The 21835-nt window shown below is 40.2% G+C and overlaps 1 protein-coding gene across 5 annotated transcripts in view; it reads left to right on the forward strand.

Annotated features, from left to right (window-relative positions):
* The window catches only part of ctnnd2a (catenin (cadherin-associated protein), delta 2a), a 243488-nt gene that overhangs the window by 185307 nt on the left and 36346 nt on the right, over positions 1-21835 (forward strand). For all 5 annotated transcript variants that reach the window (XM_028963713.1, XM_028963707.1, XM_028963722.1 and 2 more), the window contains 3 exons: positions 10855-10972; positions 15645-15830; positions 21646-21819. In XM_028963713.1, coding sequence (XP_028819546.1) covers positions 10855-10972; positions 15645-15830; positions 21646-21819 — 478 coding nt within the window. The remainder of the gene's footprint in view (positions 1-10854; positions 10973-15644; positions 15831-21645; positions 21820-21835) is intronic.

The raw sequence follows: 21835 nt of genomic DNA on the forward strand, positions 1-21835 counted from the left end.
GACTCTCAGCACAGGGCAGAGTAATAAAGCCTCTATTCTTAGTCACTGCTTAACCATGTCGCTGTGGCCCTGTGCATCGCCTTCCACATGAAAATGTCAATATTTAGCAGCCTTCACGTGGCTGTGGCCTACGGGTTTTGACAGCGGTGCCATTTCCAAACCACAGCAATGCCGTCTCGTTGCCTCCATCTGGGCAAAAAAAGGGAGGAAATCGTTCCTGTGATAGGGCAGGAAAGGACAAAATGAGCGCCAGTTTCAGTCACTCGCTAATATAGTTTTTTTTTTTTAAATACAGTTCTCAGAAGCTCCGCATCTGTTCTTTCTCAAGCCTGTAGAGGGAAAACTACCCTTTAGGGTAATGCTATTACACATTCATCCCTGCCTATCTTTGTGTCCTCAACCTGTTCCTCAACAGGGAAGATTACAGATTCATCACATATATGATTGATGCGATAATGAATAATGACATTTATTAGGGGTGCGAAATTCCTCCGTACAATGATTTATGTATGACTTCTCGCTCTTTGTGAGTTCAATGAGAAATCACCAGGCGAAAAAGTGATGATTCTCATGGGCCAAATATTCGTCTGTGTTAAGACTTTACTTGGACTCGTATCCTTGGCAACAGTGCCTTAGAAATACCTCATGAAACCGGGTGTTGGGTTTCCAGTGCTCCTGGTGCGGTTTATAAAAGAAATAAACACCCTTTGAAGACGTAATTGGACTGTTTGAATTTTTGTTAAACTTCGCCCTCATAATTTACATTTTTTTTCTTCACAGTCTCTCCCGTCTTTTGTAGGTTTCAATTGAGGGAGAAGACAGCTCCTCCCGACATACACTCGTACACTTTGACTTTTATTACCTTGAAATAGACGTCCTCCCTTTCGGCTGGTAAATTACCCTTCAACGTGAGCGACAATGTCTTGTGTTCAAGCACATTATTCACTGAACACACACAGCTCTGAGCAATTATGATCCCGTTTGTATGGCTTGTGTAGATAGGGTAGAGGTGGCGGAGCCTTGGAGCGGCTCTGTATGGAATATGTTAATGGGGTAATTGCATTTGCTGAAATAGCCGTGTGCTAAATTCAGCTACTGTTAAGTGTCAGCCGCACAATAGACAATGTTTATGTTTAGTTTAAATGGCTGACGGTTTCCTCTGCTTTTATATCATACGCCGGACGCTCTTATGAAGATAACATCCATACAGCTCTTCATTAGACGGTTCATTTTGTATTGTTATGCCTTCAAACACACTTAGGCCAACCAATTCAGGATGTGGAATACAGGCAACAGTGCAGAAATGTGTTTAATTTTATTCCGATAGAAGATTCCAATCTTTTCAAATGGACAAAGGCAGCTGTCTGCTTTCTGATGAAGCATGTACATGGATATGAATTCCTGTTAAATCCATCTTCCTTTCAGACATGCACTGTAATGATTGGATTCTGCTTTTTAAAGCAGATTACTTCATATTAGAGGTATATTTCCTGGTAATACAACTGTTGATATTGGGATTCCAAATTGCCTGACTGTGTGCCTGGATCAACACAGCAGTAGTTAATCTCTAATGGTCAATGGTCAGGCCTTAAACATTTTAATTGGCAAGAAATGGTGTGTCGTTTTCCAATGCAAAGCAACATTTTAGTGGCTAATATCTCAATTTGAGTGTGGAATTTTTGTCAGCGTGCTTCTCACTTTTAAAGTTGGAAGCATCATCGAGAGCCACTGAAGCTCAGTGAAGCGACAGTTTTGGAATTGAACCCCCACTTCCAGTGGGAGTTTGACACACTGTGTCTCTAAATCACTTCCAAGAGAAGAAATCAATTTTTTTACACCCTAGGTCTCAGTGGGAAAGAATTCTCTTTAATAGAAAGACATTTCCAGATGCACAGAGTACCATCCCTCATGGCCACAAAAATCTGTGCAATCGTTTTATTGTTTTTTTTTTTTTTTTCTCTGTGAAATTCCAAGACAGCAGAGTGAATGAGAAAGATCTTAGGAGAAATTTGTGGTTGATGTTACTCTACTCGCTATATTGACAGTCAGTTGTATTGAGGACCTAGCTAATAAGGAACTGACAACTTTTTGGCTGTATTTCAACAATCGAAGGAGCATTTTTGAACAACACTTTGCTGTGAAGTTCCGGCTTGTACATTATAAAACGATATGTGGTTGCACAATACCCATGTAATACACATAAGTTCTGCAATGTGTACAGCAGGGGCATTCGGTGGTGGATGGTATTCTTCTACCTCTGGCCAGGCTGTGGATCTTTTTACATGTAAATAATCAATTACAGTTAACCATTAGAACTTGATGGAACAGATGTGCTTGCACGTTTTCAGTTCATAAAAAACTTTATCATGTAAGTCATTATAGCAGTGCACCATAAATCTTGTGCTGTTTGTTTATGGCAAAACCTTTCTGCTTTGCACTGTCATAAAGCCATTTTTTTTCCGCCGTCAAAAGAGCAACATGTATTTGACACCAGCCAAGTTTTTTTGTGCATAGCACTTCCAGATTGTCAGAGAAGTACCCTGTGTATCATGTCAACAGCCGGTATTCACATTGTTGGCGAATGCCCAATAAGAAAGCATTGGACAAGAACGATGACTTTGACCTCAATTAACCCTTAAACAACATTCATTGCCTTCTACACATTTTCATACAAGAAAGCACTGTAAAACAAATATGAATTCCTTAAGGTTTGAATCTATGCCACTGACACAATACTGACAAATGTAAAATATATAAATTGGCAAATGTAAAATATACTGCAAAGTTAGCGTGTTATTTTCTATATTTATTTGTTTGTTTATTTGAAAGTATGGCTCCCAATACAAATACATATACGCCTTGAATCACAGGAGGGGTGGTATGTTGATCAGTACTGCCTTGGGATGGACAGCATTACGTGAACCAGAACAGAAAACAAATGGCAGACAGAAAAATGTCTCATTGCTACAATGACAAGAAAGTTAAAAAGTAAGAGAGAATTTTTTATTTATTTCTGAATGTTGCACATAACAATGTGATTAATCTTGGGTAATAATGGACACTCATGCAATTAATCTCACTAGTAAAATAATAGCACAATGAAAGAACAACAAGGGGTGAAAACAGTGGGTTCAAGAGGGGTGAAGAATTTAATACAAGAAAGAAGCCAAGAAAGTTACACTCAGACCTGCATGTACTGGAAGATTCTGTAGGACTGGCGCTCTGTTCACCCTCTGGTTTGTTGGAGATATGAATTATTATTATAGAGGACATTCATTTAGATAAATAGAATGTAGAAAGTTGTAACAACATAAATATTCCATTCAGTTAATGCAAATTGCAAACTGTAAAAATGTAACAAAAAAATACAAGTTTGTCCTTCTTTACAAATTGTTTAAAGCACTCTGCATACCAAAATATCAAATTGATTCTTTATCTGGTGGTCTTTGGCATTGCTGTAGATTCTAAAGATTTTTTTATTATTATTTTTTGGAACAGGTTTGATACATAGAATACACACCTTGACAGGCCCAGGGGGATGCTGAGAGGTTGATAAATGGTGCTGTCAGTACCTGGATCAACCAGGAATGAGCTTTCAGAAGATGGGGAGTATTTGTCAGCCAGCAGGGGCAACCCCAGTCAGCACACCCCTGTGCATTGTGGGCAACTTGTTACCACAAGAATCAGAGTTGTTTCTCCAGTGGCCAACAAACTTTATCTCAGAAAAATGGTTCACTCAACTCAGATCAGTGAATATATTATCTGGTATTAGAGTCCCTTGAATAAAACACTGTCCTTTTCATAAGCAGGGGGGAAAAAGGTGGAAAAATAAGAAATACCTTTCATTCACGTTGGATGAGATGCAAATTGAAATGAACTCAAGGCGTCTAAATGCAAATATAAAATGCTGGTTATAATGACCATTATTGGCCCATATGTCTTGTGGTACAGGAGAGCTTCTGCAGCAGGTAATTGTGCTCATTACGATTAGGCTGCAGGCTATGGAGAACAGCTGTACAGTTGGGTTCTGGTGAGGGCAAACTCTAATGGTGGCACCAAAGGTGCCCAGATGCTGTAGCTCATTCGGCCTGAGAAATGAACCACGTCTTCTTCTATGCCCTCCAGGTCAGAACTCTTTGGAATCATTTTTTCCCCAAAAAACGATTTGCCCCTCTGGTACCATTTCCTGCTAGTCCAGGTTGGGTACATGGCTGCTTCCACTGATGCTTTAAGTTTCCAGAGGCAAAACATTCCTTCTGTGTATGCAGACTGGTCATGTACCATCTGGTCACACATCACCTGCTCTCAAAGTCATTTTTGGCACCAAAAGCAAATAAAGCTTGGACAGTAGTCAAAAATATGTACAATGCATCTACAATATTTCAGAAATGTGCAGAGAAACACAATTTGCCACCAGCTGTGCGTGCATCTGAAATGTGTTCGCTGTGTTTCCATCTCTTAAATAGGGGAAAAGAGCCAAAGTTATTATCTTAATTGGAGTTTATTCGGTTTATTTTGGACCACTGAATTCCAATGGTGGACCAAGTACATAAATCATGTGCTTGCAATAAAGTAGAGAAACCAAAGATAAAATATTATCAAAGTAATATATAGATTTGCCAACAAATGTACTTCAGTCAAAAATAAAAGTATCCGGATTTATGACTCTAATCTTCTGTTATAATTTTAGTAAGATGAAGAGAAACTGGCAAAATAAACTGGAACTTGTGTATAAAGCCTGTCAGATCCACGTATGTTTACATAATTCTATATCTTAATCATGCATGTAAAGTACAGTACTTAAGTACTACTGTAAATATTGTAACGCTCAAAATATTGGTATTACATTGGTATATCAATCTCTCATTTATATTGCTATTGTATGCTTGTGTATTTAGTTTTCACATCCATAAGAAGATATATATAGTTCACATCCATATACATATGTTATTTTCCATTTGACATTATATGTAATTCTGCACAAATTGGTCATAAAATGTGATCTGATCTTTGAGGGGGTACAACATACACAAACACAGAAAAATAATTTCACATACTTTTCTTGCACCTGTAAGTGTGTTTTTTGCTTTAAATGTGTACAGTCCCCCCCTGCACATCAGAGCAGGTGGTATGTCTGAATGCAGCAGTACTTGTGGCTAATATCTCCGACAATATGACTGACAGGAAAAAGGCCGCTGTGCTAACTTCTGGGAAATACTGATCAATCAGCAAGGTTGACTTCTCTTATTGTCACGTACACCTCTAGCTCAGGTGAAAAATGGAGGACGCAGGTTGAAGAAATAACAATGCGTATTTGTTATTTGAGCTGTATTGAGCCTAGAGGGGAGAGTTGAGTTCCAGTCCTTCTGTGGGGTTCACTGTCAATTGCCGTTAAGGACAGCATGCAGTGCAGCAACGAACTCTTGTTGTGTGAGGGAGACCGAACGCAGGACTAAACGGACCGGCTGGTTATAAAGAGGAGTGGACAGACCCATTACCGTTAAACTAACCAATCACCGATCAGAAGTCATTACCCCGCTAAGCTCCCGTGATTACCACCACTTACCTGTGATGAAGAACAGGTGGGAATAATCAGGGTGCTAGTGAGCCCCAGAAGAACACACACTAACACATGGGAGAGGTCGACCGCTGGGGGCGTGGCAGAGGTGGCACGAATGTTACACTTATGTATTAATATTTTTTTTATTAATATATCGAATAAAGTCTGTCTTTACTTCGTCCAGAGTGCAACAGGGCACGTTAAAGAGAAAAATCAATCGGAGTGTGGAGATTCGCAACGTGTGCATAATTGAATATTGCAACTGTGTGAAACACATAATTAGCTAACAAAGTATGAATTTTTTCCGAAATTATTGAGAGTGACAGAAAAGAAATGAGATAAATATGCAATAAAAGTTACGCCTGATCAGGATGACGCAGATGGTGCATTTAAATAGAAGTCGTTCTGACGTACGTTTCACTCACATTTGTGGCGCAATGGCTATAACCTCTCAGTGAGCTCTGAGCGTCTGCAAATATTCCTGATTGTCAGCTCCGCTCTCCCCCTGCGTGGCGCGGTGCTCATAGTTTGTATGCAAACCGACAGAGGGGAGGAGATTGGGAAAAGAGAAAGAAAATAAATGCGGCGTAGCATCAGGTGGCTCATTTCAGATATTTTATGAGGGACGTCGAGCCGAACCTGTTTGCGGTTCTGCCTCGTCAGCAGAAGGCGGCCCTGCACTGCTCCTCCACTTCGGATTTATTTAATAACTTTTAACGTTTTGGAATATTGACAGAGGGTTCCCTGATTATCAGGCAGCCTCTGACAGGGCCTGGGCGCTCCATCAACGTGATGGTGTGATAAATCAGGACCCTGCACTGGTGTAACTGTGCACCACCTCCCCCGCAATGAATATGTGCGGAGGCCGCGAAGAATAATGGAACCCCAGGTTATGCAGCACTTCCTCTCTCACCTGCCAGATGATGCATTTTGATTCCACCCCACAAAGTGCTGGGACGTTCTCTGCTGAGCTTTTCACATGTTTGGGCGGGTGAGTTATTCGCCTGGGCTCGGCAAACGCTTACTGGTTCATCCATCAGTTTGGTTTCTAATCAATAACCACAATATCATACACACAGTCGCTCTGAATCTGAAAGGATTTGGGGGGGTGTTAACATTGAATTTTTTTTTTATTAGCGCTTGTGCAAGGCCAGAGGAGGTGGAATAGAAGGGGAAACCAGGCCACCTACCTTCGGCTCAGCCCAAGGGTCCATCCTACCAGCAGGCGGAAGTTCTCTGCGGGCTGCTAATGGACATGGTTTGCTCGCTAAGGAATGCCCCCCCTGCCAGTGACTATGCGTCTGGGCACCTTCATTTTGCTTCCTGCCTTGAACGGTTGCCAGAGGTCTTTTAGTTTAAAGCTGTCAGGGCACCATTGAGGAGGGAAAAGATGCTTTCAAAACAGATCGTTTTTATATTAGAAATTAGCAAGTACTGGTGGATTTTCTGGTTTAGTGAAACAGTTTCTTTCAAACCTGTCTCAGTCAGACTTTTACAGGGACTGTCTGGAACATCATGGTGCTGTGAAGGTGTGTTCTGATTAATAGGAATTAGGAGTTTTCTTAAATGTTGCATTCTGGAAAGACCGAACTGAACGCAAGCGTTTGCTTATGTTAATTTGTGCTGTGATTATACAGCGACCATACGCTACATTAAGATTTGCTTCAATTTTGTGCGGCCTAGTAGCCAATAGAAATTCATATCTCAGAACTGTTTCTACTTTCTACTCTATCTAAATACAAATATGCATAGCATTATATTGTATGAGTTCCTGTGTGAGTTTTAAAGGTTTCAGTCCAGACATCTGTTAATATATATACAGACACACCTTCTGATTCAACGTGTTTTCTTTATTTCCATGACCATTTACATTAGTAGATTCTCACTGAAGGCATCATAACTATGAATGAACACATGTGGAGTTATGTACTAAATAAAAAGTGGAGACCTGGCCTCCACAGTCACCGGACCTGAACCCAATCCAGATGGTTTGGGGTGAGCTGGGCCGCAGAGTGAAGGCAAAGGGGCCAACAAGTGCTAAACACCTCTGGGAACTCCTTCAAGACTGTTGAAAGACCATTTCAGGTGACGACCTCTTGAAGCTCATCGAGAGAATGCCAAGAGTGTGCAAAGCAGTAATCAGAGCAAAGGGCGGCTATTTTGAAGAAATTAGAATATAAAACATGTTTTCAGTTATTTCACCTTTTTGTTGAGAATCTACTAATGTAAATGTTCAAGAAAATAAAGGGAACACATTGAATGAGAAGGTGTCTATATATATATATATATATATATATATATATATATATATAGAGAGAGAGAGAGAGAGAGAGAGAGAGAGAGATGCTGTAAGAACAGCATTCTTATGCTGTTGTTGTGTTGGCATATTGGTGAATTAATGTAACATTGAGGTTGATTTGCAGAAACTCAGAAGTTTGCAGAAGTTGACAGCTTGTCAGGAAAATATTGATGCAAATTCAGACTTGCATTAGGACCTTTTCCAGAATGCAGGAAATAACAGATTCTCAAAGCGGATGACTGACGCTTTCTGTACGCTGGTCTTGTTTCTGTGTCCGGTGGGAACATGACTCCCCCCCCGTGTCCTTAAGCTGAACCTCACACCGTCAAAGGGATGCCAAGCCTTTCAGTGACATCTCAACATCCATGAAAGTGATCACTCAAAAACCAATGGATTTTGATTACCTCAGGAATAATATCCTTCTTATTTCCACATTTCTTTCCAACTCAACATGCTTCCTACACAACATACAACTCACAACAAAAACACAATTTATGTCATCAGTATAACATCAATACATTAATATTATAGTATTATAGAAATGCATCTGAACATGCATCTAACAGAAACAACATAGCAAGGCAGAAATGCACCCTTGTAATGTTTTGTTCCTCAAGCCACTTACTTAAACTAAGCGAGACAGGACAGTGAGAAATGGAAATGAAATCCCAGTTGAGGAGAGGCGCAATGAGGCAGGTGAATTTAAACACCTTTAATCTGCGAGCATGGGGTCAGCCCAAGCTGCAACATTCACGGATGTTGACACTTGTGATAAAAAGACAAAAAAAGCAGCGGGAAGGTAGGGAGACAGGACAGGAGAACAACAGTCTTAAGGAGAGATGTTTGTTTAATGATATTTACTTTAGGGTTGAGGTGAATAGAGCTGAGTTCTCAATACTGAAAGGCATGACTGAGCCACGGGAGGCGGCTATCTTGTCCTTTTATTGGAGTCGCCTCTCCTCATTTCCGTGGCAGGCCTGGTCACGTGAGCGGAATTACATGACAGTTATCACTTTGGTCTTATGGCACGGTGCTACAGCTTTCTAGAAAAGGTATTGTTCTTCACCAAACTGTTCTTGGATGGTTGGGAGAAGTTGCTGTCGGACGAGGTTTTGGTACCTTTATTTATTCATGGCTGAGTTATTAGGCAAAATAGTGAGTGAGCCCACTCCCTTGGATGAGAAGCAGCTCCATACATGAATGGTCTCTGTTGCGCTGCTGTTGGCATGAGACAGAACTGATGGTAGCGCTCACCTTCTCCGGACAATATTTTTTCCAGATGCTCCAAACAATTGGAAAGGGCCTTCATTAGAGAAAATTATATTTACATTTACATTTACATTTACAGCATTTACGCCCTTATCCAGAGCGACTTACAATCAGTAGGTGCAGGGACAGTCCCCCCTAGGAGCAACTCAGGGTTAAGTGTCTTGCTCAGGGACACAATGGTAGTAAGTGGGATTCGAACCCGGGTCTTCTGGTTCATAGGCGAGTGTGTTACCCACTAGGCTATCCCCAGTCATCAGCAGTCCAATCCCTATCCCTGAATTTCAGTCTGTCCGTGATGTTTTTCTTGGAGAGAAAACATCACACCAGGCCATCCTACAAAAGTCATCACCTCACTGTGTGTGCAGACTGTAGAATCAGCATGAAAGAAGGATCTCCAGCCTTGTGCTCGTCAACATTCTTACTTGTGTTAATGAGAGGATCACTAAAATGATCTCAGCAGATCCTTTTCATGCAGACCCATAATTTCATGGCAAGGACTGACTTTGCAATTCATCTGATCACTCTTCATAACATTTCGCCGTATATTCAAACTGCATAAAATACAAATGGACGCAGCAAACTATGTGAAAACCAGCATTTGTGTCATTCTCAAAACTCTTGCCCGTGGCTGTAGTGCTGGCAAAATTTAAGATGGTGTATGCAGACCTATTTAATATTTAATGGGTCAACAATGGCAGCGCTCTAAAGAAAATAAATAGCTCTGCTGGTCATACTAATGCTGCAAATTATCAGCGCAACATAAAAGGGGGAATATATTTCAGAAAGGACAATATGCTTTAAAGAAAGCGAAGGTTGTTATTTATCACCCCTCCGCCAAATAATCAAGCAGTTATACTAAACGAAACCAAACGGCCCAGAAACAGATGAGTTGAGCGGGTAATGCATTGGGCCGACTATCCAATCCAGGTTTGGTGAAATTGCGCTCGCCTGGAGTAAATTTACATTTCACGGTGCAGACAAAACACGTGTGTCATTTCCTTGCCCACTGGGCTTACGAGGGCCCTGCTCAAGATTAAGCGCTCCCCTCGGAACCTGTACCAGGGGTGGAGTAATGGAGTCTTGAGCATGGCTTTGATTTACTGCAATATTCAATAGACACCTGAGGGGGATTTGAGCTGAAATATTTCGGCTGTCAATGTCAATGTTTTTTTCTCACCCCTGCATGGATCCTAAAGAGTCGTTCAGCCATAATACTTGCAAGTCCTTCTTGAACGAAACTTGTTTTGTACCACATGAACTTGACCTTCTCATGTCAAGACTCATTTTGAGGCAGATAATATCCCTCTGAATGAAACATTACATTTGCAGGTTAATGTGTCTTGTAAAGCATAAGTAAAAGCTATTGCCTGACCCGCCCCATGTAAGTTATGCAAATCATAACCATTGAAATGCCTTTTCAAATATTTTTTCCAGCTCTTATAAATAACCAAACAACCCATAGTGTCAACACTCCCACAGGATACAGTAATCAAATATTTGTGTGTGTGTGTGTGTGATTAGAACACTGGAGTGAAACAGAAGATGAAGCCCAATTTGCAGATGGGCTGTGTGAGGTTTGTCAGCAAGCGGGCAACATGGATGTCCCTGGTGAATGACTGCACCTGTGTGGTTCGCGTGACAGTTGTATTTTTATCCCCTATGAGCAGCATTTGACCTCTGTGTGTGTGTGTGTGTGTGTGTGTGTGTGTGTGTGTGTGTGTTACAGGAATGTAAGCTCTGCTGGGGAAGAGGCACGGCGGAGGATGAGAGAGTGTGAGGGTCTGACCGACGCCCTGCTCTACGTCATCCAGACAGCTCTGGGGAGCAGCGAGATTGACAGCAAGGTCTGACTCTGCCTCCTTTCTGCTTGACTCCCTTTATGGCCACACCCCAAAAGTGTGTGCTTTTGATTGCCGCAAGAGATGTTTGTTTAATGATATTTGAGTGTGTGGCTAAACGCATGGGCTTTGACTAATTAATAAACAGTTACAATAGTATAGTACAACAGTTAGTAATATTATATTGAGTGTCGGTAAGGGCCTAGAGTCATAGGGTCATAATATCATATCATGCCATCTTTACAAAATGTTACTGTATGTTTTGTAGCATTTAGCATGTAGTTTTATCATTTATTTTAATGTTGCTTTAGTTGTTTATATATTTAGGCACTGGCTACAGTCCAGCATGACCAGGCCAGCTCAGTAGGTCACTGAGTTTTTTTTAATTTATATAATACAGGAAGGGTGAGGACCGCTTATGTTAAATAGATGTGTCACGTTGGGTTGGACATGGCGAGGAAGGAGGACACGTACGCACAACGTCACAGGACAGGGGTTTAATACAGACTGCACACGACAAGGGAACATCACCACACAATGACCTGACGGCGAACAGACACGAACAGGATAGCTTTACACAATTCTATAATTATGCACAGGTGAAAACGATCAGGGAACATTGCACAAGACTAACATCCGGACCGGAGTAACCTGTGCCGGACCGGATCAGGACAAGATGATTCATGCAGGTGCTGCATTGAGGTGCAATGAAATCACATTCAGACTGACTGTTAACAGTGAAAATAATGAAATATGTCCCTGGTGTGTATTTATAATATGTACAGGACTTCACATACATTATTTCCATTGTCTTTTGCAAAAGCAAAAATTAGTGTGTCTTTCTGTTTGAATGAGTGTTTGAGAACATGCTAGATGGATGCTCAGAAACAAGTGGAGATCTTTGTGCTTGGCTGCACTGTCAAGGGTGCTGAGTCTGGTGGCTGTCTCCACAGAAGGCCATCTTTAATCATGATTTAAGTGGCAGCCTCCTCCACATACTTTGTGCTGTTATGGCAGAAATGTGTTTTTTTTTTTTTAGGGCCAGTGGTGGCCTACACACTGCTCCCCAGGCGCCTGCCATGGCTGCCCACGTCTCACCAACGGTGATGGGTTAAATGCAGAGGACATATTTTGTTGTGTGCACCGTGTGCTGTGCTTCACAGTGACAATCACTTCATTTTCACATTTGCTGTGTTCATAATGAGAATTGAGTGGCTGGCTGTGAAGAAAAAGAAAAAAAAAAGAACCTTGCCGGTGCCAGCTCATACCGGTGGTCATTTAGTCATTATAGACTTCCTGCTGGGCCCTCGACTTTTATCGCTGTAAGCCCTTATTACTGTCCTCCTTTAGCAACCGCTATGAAACTTAAAGGCAGGATTAGGATGTCATTTATCACGTGAAGTTTTAATTAGTTGAACTGTAGGCTTGTGTTTTGTGTGTCTTTTTGAATTTATTGCATTTTATACCAAGGACCAACCTAAGGTATCTCAAATAAATTTTTTTAGTTAATATACATCCTGGAGGAGGTCCTCCTTCACTGTTTTGGACACAGTTTCACTAATGAGCTTGTTGGAAATGACTAAAAGCTGTTCAGCAATGGCATATCTCGATGGCTTTTGGGGAGCCCTGTTTTCCAGTGTGTTCCAGGAGTTCCCAGGTCACATGCATGCCCATATACCTAATGTGCAACAGTGTGGTCAGAAAAAAAAGCTTTATTACCACGGCAGGAGTAGACACAAAATTGTGTTAAATAATGCAGATGGATTGTAATGAGTAAAAATAAATAACATAAATAACATTTTATAGACTCCTATAAAAGTCTCAAGAAGGAGCCCAGACTTCCATGTAATTAAAATAATAAGCTCTGGTAATCATGGTGTCACGATGACTGGACATGGCAAGGAAGAAGGATGCATACACATGACCTCACAAGACAGGGATTTAATACATGACAGAGGAAACATCACCAAACAACGAACAGACACGAACAGGGCAGCTTTTTACAATCAAACACAGGTGAAAACAATCAGGAGTAGCCCCTTCTGGACCAGATCATGACACATGGTTAGTGTATCAGTTGCAGAATATATAGTAGAATAACCACTTAACCCTTCTCAGAATTGCTTCTAATTCAGAGTCACCAATTCACCTAGTTCACATGCCTTTGGAAGGTGGGAGAAAACTGGAAAATATGGAGGAAACCCGCACCATTTGGTGGAGAGTATGCTCCTCACACGCAATACCCATGCCAGGATTTAAACTCACAACCTGTAAAGCCGTGTCGCTAACAATGCACCACCATGTGACTCTATTGTTTTTTGAAACACCTTTAAATGCAAATAACTGTGTTCCATAAGGTTGACTTATGTGTCTGACATTAATAATGAGATTATATTCTTGGACTTCAAATTGATTGTCCTCCATCCAATGCTTACCATCTAGCCGGGCACGTTAGGAACCCAGGCCACCACAGAGCTTTGGCGAATGTCCTAATTGTCTTGGCTCTGAGTTTGTTGCAGAGTTCCCTCTGTTTGTCTCAATGCCGTGTCCCCTGTGTGGTTGTAGGTGGTTAGCGCCTACATACACGTTGCATTTCGACCAGTCAATATGTTTACTTTATTCGAGCTCCTAGCATGTAGTAATGGAGTGCATCAGAAATGAAAAAAATTGCAATGGTTTTGGATGCATTATTATTAATATATGAAATTTTTTATTGAATGTTTTTTATTTTTCATCATATTGAAATCCCAAAAGCATTATAAAACCAATAAGCCACGCAAGGCCATACATTACAGTGATTTATCTGTTGTGCAGTGGTCCTTAATGGTGATAAAATAACTGTGACACACAAATTTTCTGTAAAATACTCAAGAGTATTTTTTTTTCCAACGATTGCTTGTTGGAACTTGGTATTGGTATTTTGGTGGCTGGGGCTTTATTTACTGAAGCCATTGAGGATTAGCGGGGATATTAGGAGTAGTGTTTGTGTTTGATTGTAAACTGGAGCCGTTTATGTGTTCTGCATTAAAGGAAAAGTGTGACATCTAACCAATTTTGCAGGAAAACTGTGAGTTTTTGAAAGCTCATCTCGGTAACATAGCTCATCATGTCCATATCCTCATTTCACCTCAAATGTCACTTATGCACGTCCCGTTCTCGATATAATTAACCCAGGAGTGTGCCTGGGAAATCTTACAAGAAAGTGTTGATAGTGACATGAACACACATGTTGTCCATCATTTGAATTTGGTTCAGATGATAAATCAGGTGATAAATTATATATTTAAAAAATTCAATATTTGTGTTTTATACAAATGTAAGTGATAAAACGTAAGTCAACCAATAAAAATTGGCAATAAAAATCCATCTCATCTCTGTCCATTTCCTCTCTATTTTAAGTTTAACAACTTGGGCCAGCCTTTATGTTCCTGTACCAAAACCATTTGTCTAACAAACTATAAATCAATCTTTAGACAACCAGTGAAACAGTTCTTAACATTCTCATAATACTTTCATTCTAAAACATTTATATACTTTTTAATAATCCTTAATTTACAACATTTAACATAGTTACCAATACTCCCCTCCCCAACTCAATGCCATTGTAAGTACCTAGATCCGCCCTTCCCCAATACCCGGTAAACCATCCTTGCAGCCTTTTTACTGCTGAAGGTATCTGTCACGTTCCAGTCTAGGGGGAAGGAACTTGGACAATGTGAACGTGGTGGATGGGGACAAGGAGGAAAACAGGGGCCGAACCATGCACAAAGCGTGGGCCGAAGTGCACAAAGCGTGTTTTATTGTACAGAGCGGGACGTGATATTTACAACAAGACCGACTAGTGCTATTTACACAACCAAAAACCCCTCAACCAAACACACACAACATATATAACACTGGCACCAAGCCAAACACACTAGGCAGAGGGGGAATCCACAAACATACATGTGCTTTAAATCCATTAATAGAAGAACCAGCACTATCAACTCCAGCAATCTCTCTCTCCACGCCAAACTCCTCTCTGAGTATTAAGCCATCGACTTCCTGTTTCGGGCCTCTTCTTATGATGGCAGTGGCAGATTAGCCAAAAGACCGTGTGCAGAGCCAGCAATCAGACATTCCTAAAAAGGAATGGCAGAGACCCCACCCCCAATTACAATCACAATCAATAAATAATAAATAAATATCAATATAAGCCAACATCTGGCTGCTTAGAGTGTTTAATTCCAGGCAACGCACCTTAGCTCTGGTACACCAACCACCACTGTTGTGTTGCTCTTGTGCATAAATTGCTGTTCACAATTACATTCACCATTTGTCTTGTATTGAGAAGCAGAGATTTAGATTGGGTTGATAATGTTTCATCCTTAGCAGCACTCTGCAGTCCTGAAGTGTCCAATAAGGTGAATTAATTTGATTAAGAAAACCTGTAATGTACGATGTGATTTTGTAACATGGATTGGCTATGTTGAATTTGTTACAATAAAGTGCTGTCTCTGGCCTGCGTCTCCTGGTAAGAGCTGGTTTGAGTAAATGTGACCATTGTTGCCATATGGTACCCAAGACCCATGGCCCGATGGGTAGCATTTCCAAAAGGCTTGGATAGTTACCTTTTAACAGCTGTATATTGACCCAGCCCAAGAGTCATCTCTCTCTCTCTCTCTCTCTCTCATTCCAGACCATAGAAAACTGTGTGTGCATTTTGAGGAACCTCTCATACCGGCTAGCTGCAGAAACGTCTCAGGGACAGCAGATGGGCACAGATGAGCTTGATGGATTGCTCTGTGGCGATGCCAACGACAAGGATGGCGAGAGCTCGGGCTGCTGGGGGAAGAAGAAGAAGAAAAAGAAGTTGCAGGACCAGGTGAGGGACCGCTGGCAACACCAATTAGTTCAGTTTTTTATTCACCTTGGCCAGGCAATGGTTGCAAATCCATCAGATCTTTTTTTTTCCTGACTGATTTATTATATGTTGCAACAGGCAGATACATAGGAAACAAAGAGGCAGCTGATTTGCAAATGTCTAATTTTAACCAGGAAATTGTTATGGTAAGCTTTTATTTATTTTATGGAATATAAATAAATGTTCTAGTGTCTAGTTCTTGTGTGCACCATGTGCTTTGCTTGTTGTGTTTCACAATGACATAAACAATCACTTTCAGAAACAAAAAAAACAGGTAGCATATATATGAATGACCATGGAGGAAAAATGCAATTGGTGAACTGGAGAATTGGTGTCACCTGGTCGGATGATGAAGCTGATATCAAATTCAAAATTCAAATTTTATTTGTCACATACATAGTCATACACGGTATGATATGCAGTGAAATGCTTTTTGCGACTGCTACAGACCACAGTATTGCAAATGTTGCAAGTATACAACGAACCAATATGCAAATATTGCAAACATAACCAGATATTACACTTTTATGTCTTTAACATAAAATATGTGTAACTGGTAGGGTGAAGGTGTGCAAATGAGTGAAAGACAATGTTTAAAAAAAAAGAGCAATAAAGTAAAAAGATATGTGACAAGAATTAACCCCCACTACACTGTACTGCATAGTGATCATCATTAATTTCAAAAGCAATTCTTATTGAGCAAGACTGTCAATAATTTGAATTAGCACTTAAAAAAGTAATTACATTGTTCTATTCTTCACTGACTGCCCCAGCTGCCAGGATAGTGAATTACTTATAAGTCAGTGGTTTTCGCATTCAGTGGTGTGCGTGTTTGTGTGTGTATGTGTGTGTGTCTGTGATCACACCACTCAGTGATCAGAAGTGAGTCAACTGTGGATAGTCGATACAATAATATTCAGTAAGGATAACGAGGAATGTTCTTTATCTTAAAATGAATTAATGAATCATTGTTGCCTGTATAGTGCACTGGTCGCTGCAGTGATTTTAATAACTGCAATGATTTAATGTGCTCGACATACGTTAGCAAACTTCATATGCTAAACTGGGTGGAATTACGTAATTATTTATGTGAAAAAACTGGACTGTCAAAATGAAAATGTTAATCATTGCAATAAATTAATAATGTTTTGTGTGTGTGTGTATGTGTGTGTGTGTCATTGTGTGCCTCAGCCTAGCCATACACAATAGCTAAAGATGGAGATGAATGACAAAGGACTATTGGGCAGAAAGATTCATCATTAAAAATTGTCAGACAGAACCAACAAGAAATTGGTTTACACAGTCTTTCATAGCTGCTAGTCTTTCATAGCCAAACATTATTTTCTTTTAGTTTTAGTTTAATTAAAACAAGGTTATCTTATTAATATATTATTTTTACTTTATAGACCAAAGAATTTTGTACATCAATTCCACACGTTTTCTTTCGCACTTCATTGTAAAGAAAGTATGTCCAAAGGCCGCTTCTTTTTCTCCCAGCCATCTGCTAAATTACCACAAGTCTTCTAAAATCGAAACAATGCTCATCTGTGGGACTGGAGGAAATAAAACTGCTACATAATAATAACACGATTATATGTGCTAATATAATTGATATCTGTCCTTGATTTTGAAATCAACTGGCACTATATTGGCCTCATCTGGACGAAATTGCAAATTTCATCATTGTGGGTCTGTGACTGAAACATGCTGTTTTAGTGTTACAACTAATGTGTAGGAGCCAAACATTTTGCAAGCAAATAAATTGGGCATTTTGGAAATAAGTTTGAACTGGGAATACAGCTATCAGATGTAAAATAAAATACATCAGTATTTTAAAAGTACAAAACATGCTACATGACTAAAATGACACTTTATTAAGTTAGTATCCCAATGGTGATGAATATAGTAAACAGTGTTAGTATGCATCTGTCTGGGCCTTTTATTCATCTGACTGTTTACTGTAACACAGTATTCTGATCTAGGCTTTTTCCTGGGGTTTGTGGCATCAAGTGAGCGCGGACTGAACACTGACTGTGTTTCTGCTTATTGGAGCAAGTCAAAGTGTCCACCCGGGAATTCAGCACCAGCTCTCGGCTGCACGTTGTCCTGGTGTCAAATAAATGCTGCATGCAACGTTTTCTTGGCATCCAATTCTATCAAAATGCTTCCAAACATTAAACAGCGACGAGGTTAAACAGCGTCAAGCAAATGCAGCTACAAAACACAGTGAAAACACGTATGCTGTTCAGAGGGCATTCATGGACGAGGCCTACTCGCCTTTGCATTGAGATCACAAAATGCTAATGTCACAAATATTATATTTATTTTTACTATGCATTTAATTTTCTCTCTTTCTCCACTGGACAGCAGTTACACTTTATTACCAAAGATTAATCTCAGTGATGTTATAGTGAAATTGGTTCAACCATTTATCTGATTGAATGTGATCCAGCTAGATTCCCAGTTGAGTATGGTGCCTTTTCCTCTACCGGAAAGGGGCAGTTTAGCCGTGATGATAAACTGCCTGGAAGAGGTTCTGGTGAAACCAGGGCATGCCCTGTCTCTCCGAAGTCCAATACACAGAGGAATTGATTCTTGGTGCATCTTTGACACATGAAACTTTCATTTGGCAAACAGAAGAATCTGTGTATTACAGCCTTGGATTGGCACAGTATTTTTGTGGTGCCCAGGGTTACATTTCTTATTCCTGGTTTGTAAACAATGTGATGTGTCTTGGCATCCATGCTGTCACAAAGAAATTGGTTGTGAAAAGCTGAGAACCTTTCAAATTGTGTTCTTTCTTTTTGATGTAATAACATTCTTGAATTCAGAACCGAGCCGGTGTCATTTTATTCGGCTGAGTTCCATCAGTCACAATGTAAGTGAGATATTAGCAACAACTTCACATGAGGAGAGATCAAAGAACGCAGGGTGTCAGGAGTGTGCCGCTCCCAGTAGTTAACTCGCTATGGAATCAATTCATCCCACCACCCCCTGCTTCCATCCTGTCTCGCACCTCAGACATCCTCTCTGGGGTGTTTATTAAAAGAACACACAGCTATGATGTGGTGATGCCTGGCTAGCTTAGAGTGTCATACAGTAATCAAAACAATAATATTGTCCTGAATAATAATAATATTGTCCGTGGGTGGTAGTAGCCTAGTGGGTAACACACTCGCCTATGAACCAGAAGACCCGGGTTCGAATCCCACTTACTACCATTGTGTCCCTGAGCAAGACACTTAACCCTAAATTGCTCCAGGGAGACTGTCCCTGTAACTACTGATTGTAAGTCGCTCTGGATAAGGGCGTCTGATAAATGCTGTAAATGTAAATGTAAATATCGATTGTTTTCATAGACAAATTAACACACTTGTAACACAGTATTATTTTATATATTATCTTAATTAAAAATGCTGTCAAAAGAAATACAAAATTCAAATGTTTGTTGAGTACAAACTAACATGTCATGAATATAATTATATAATATGACATAATATAATTGACATGACATGTTTAGATTACATTTTACATTCTAGATTCTTATTTACATTTTAGATTCTTATTTTAATATATCAGTATTGCACTTTTTTTTATTTCCACTAAAGCATTTTAGTGCACAAAACAATTATTTCCTGTTAACATTTTATTTCTGCACACAAGGCAATTCACTCAACAGTTCTTTAGAAGAAAATGTAATAAACAATTATACATCACAGCTTAGCTACACTAGTATTTATAGTAAAAGTAAAAGTATTTTAAAACATCATTTTGTATGTAGAGAACAACGTTGCTGAACACATGTATTCCACTGTATTGAGCGATCACTTCATGTTTTGTGAAGTTTAAAAGGAACGTTTTTCATTTGTAGTTTTCAAGATTAGGTTCACAAAAGTGTTGTTTTTTTTATGAGAATGGGTAGGTCAGAGTTTATTCTTTTAAGGGGAAGAAGGGGTTGTAAAACCATGTAAATTGCATGTGTGTTGGGATGAAATTATTTTCCACAACTTCAAGGAGTTCTGGGGCTGATTTTCATTTCTTTCCCAGAATGCACTGCACCTGCCTTGCTCGCTCAATGGAACTGAAACATCCTCATGAGTGTTTCTCTTGCCTCTAGCAGTTAATTGAACAACACTAGTCTATCTTTGGAGCAGGAAAGTGGGGGTGTACACAAACTCATTAATAATGGAGGGAGGGACAGAAGCTGTTGCTCAGTAAGCCTGGTGAGTAACGCCGAGGTATTTCACAAGTCACTGTGACTGAAACTGGGTCAGGCCTGAAGCCTTGCACTTGTCAGATTGATTTAGTCCTGCAGAACAGGATAAACACTGGTACATCAAGCCAGCCTCCTGTGACACAGGAATCTTACACATGAGAACATGAGAACAAAAATAAAACCTCCTGTCTAATTTTGTGCACCCCTTCCACCTTTATGGCCCCAAAACCATCACAAGACCTGGTTGGACCGCAGATTCAGATGATCACTCAGATTCAGACGTGGTGAAATTGGTGGACTATTCAACACCTTGAACACTTTTCAGATTGTTGCAAATACAAATTGCATTGTCCTGGAAGAGGCTTCCATACTTGGAAGGGGTCTGTATTGGTAGGTTAGGCGCATGGGTATTTAAAGGTCCCCTAATATGAAAATTTCACTTTGTGAGATTTTTTTTAACATTAATACAAGTTCCCCTAGGCTGTCTATGGTCCTGTAGTGGATCGAAATGCCGGTGTGTATAAAGCGCGCTTTGGCCATTCTACTTCGCCATTCAGAGAGCGGCAGCTCAGAGGGCCGGACCTGGAACTTAGTCCCTTATGTCGTCATAAGGGGAAGGGTTACCCGGTTACCCTCTTTCTCATGCTTTGTCCGCCAAGAGAATTTAGCACCCCTCCCCTAAAAAGTAGCTCCACTGAGCGTCATGGGTTGTAAACGTGCGTAGCATTGCAGCTGCTCAGTAATTGGATGTAAAAATGTTTAGCACAAATTTTTTTTTTTTTTCATTCAGTCAAGCGAGACTGAAGAACCAGTGGTGTTAATTCGATTTTTTTCTGGATTTTTTTCTGGTGTTAATGACACAGAAAAAAATAAAGCCATGGGACCTTTAAATAACTATTACATGAATGCCAGGATTCCTGGCATAATATTTCCCAGAACACAACTGCAGCATGCTCAATTGCAGAAAGTGTTCTGACACGTTCATATCATTATTTATTTTCATAACACAATTTTCTATTTGAAGTATTTTTAAATGTTCTATTGGGCTAACATTTGCTCCCCTGTCACTGTTTCAAATGTTAAAGTTTCAGCAGTATTTCATGTTATCTGACCTTTAATGTTTATAACAGTTGTTTTAATGTTTATAACAGTTTTGGACATCTGTGGCCTCTGGTAATACTGCTTGTGCTATTTTATGATGTATTGATAATTAACAAAATAAAAGGTACTTTGTTGTTTTTATGTAGTAAATCCTGAGGGTGTACTTTATGAGACTAGCCTCATGGACTGTATGCAATATTGTGCTTTGGAATCAAGGCCCTTAATGTTAATTGATGTAGACAAAGCGGAGGTGGTTTTTTTTTTCATGCTATTGATTTTTTTTAACACTAAGGGAAATCATTTCTGTTTATCTATAATAGCAAACATCCAACCTGCTCTCCTGCCCTGCTCTCCACACTGACCATTATGGTCAGTGTGTGGCAGCTATCCATTATCAGGCCCCAGTCTCTAGGCTAAACACTATTATAACCCAGCATGTTTGTCACTCTTTTACTCCAGTGGGATGGTGTTGGTCCCATGCCAGACACTGCCGACCCTCCCAAAGGGATCCAGATGCTGTGGCATCCTTCCATTGTCAAACCCTACCTCACCCTGCTCTCAGAGTGCTCCAATCCTGATACTCTGGAGGGGGCAGCAGGAGCGCTGCAGAACCTGGCAGCAGGCAGCTGGAAGGTAAGCTTTACTTTTT

Source organism: Denticeps clupeoides, chromosome 2 (assembly GCF_900700375.1).
Source record: "Denticeps clupeoides chromosome 2, fDenClu1.1, whole genome shotgun sequence".
Taxonomy (NCBI): Eukaryota; Metazoa; Chordata; class Actinopteri; order Clupeiformes; family Denticipitidae; genus Denticeps; species Denticeps clupeoides.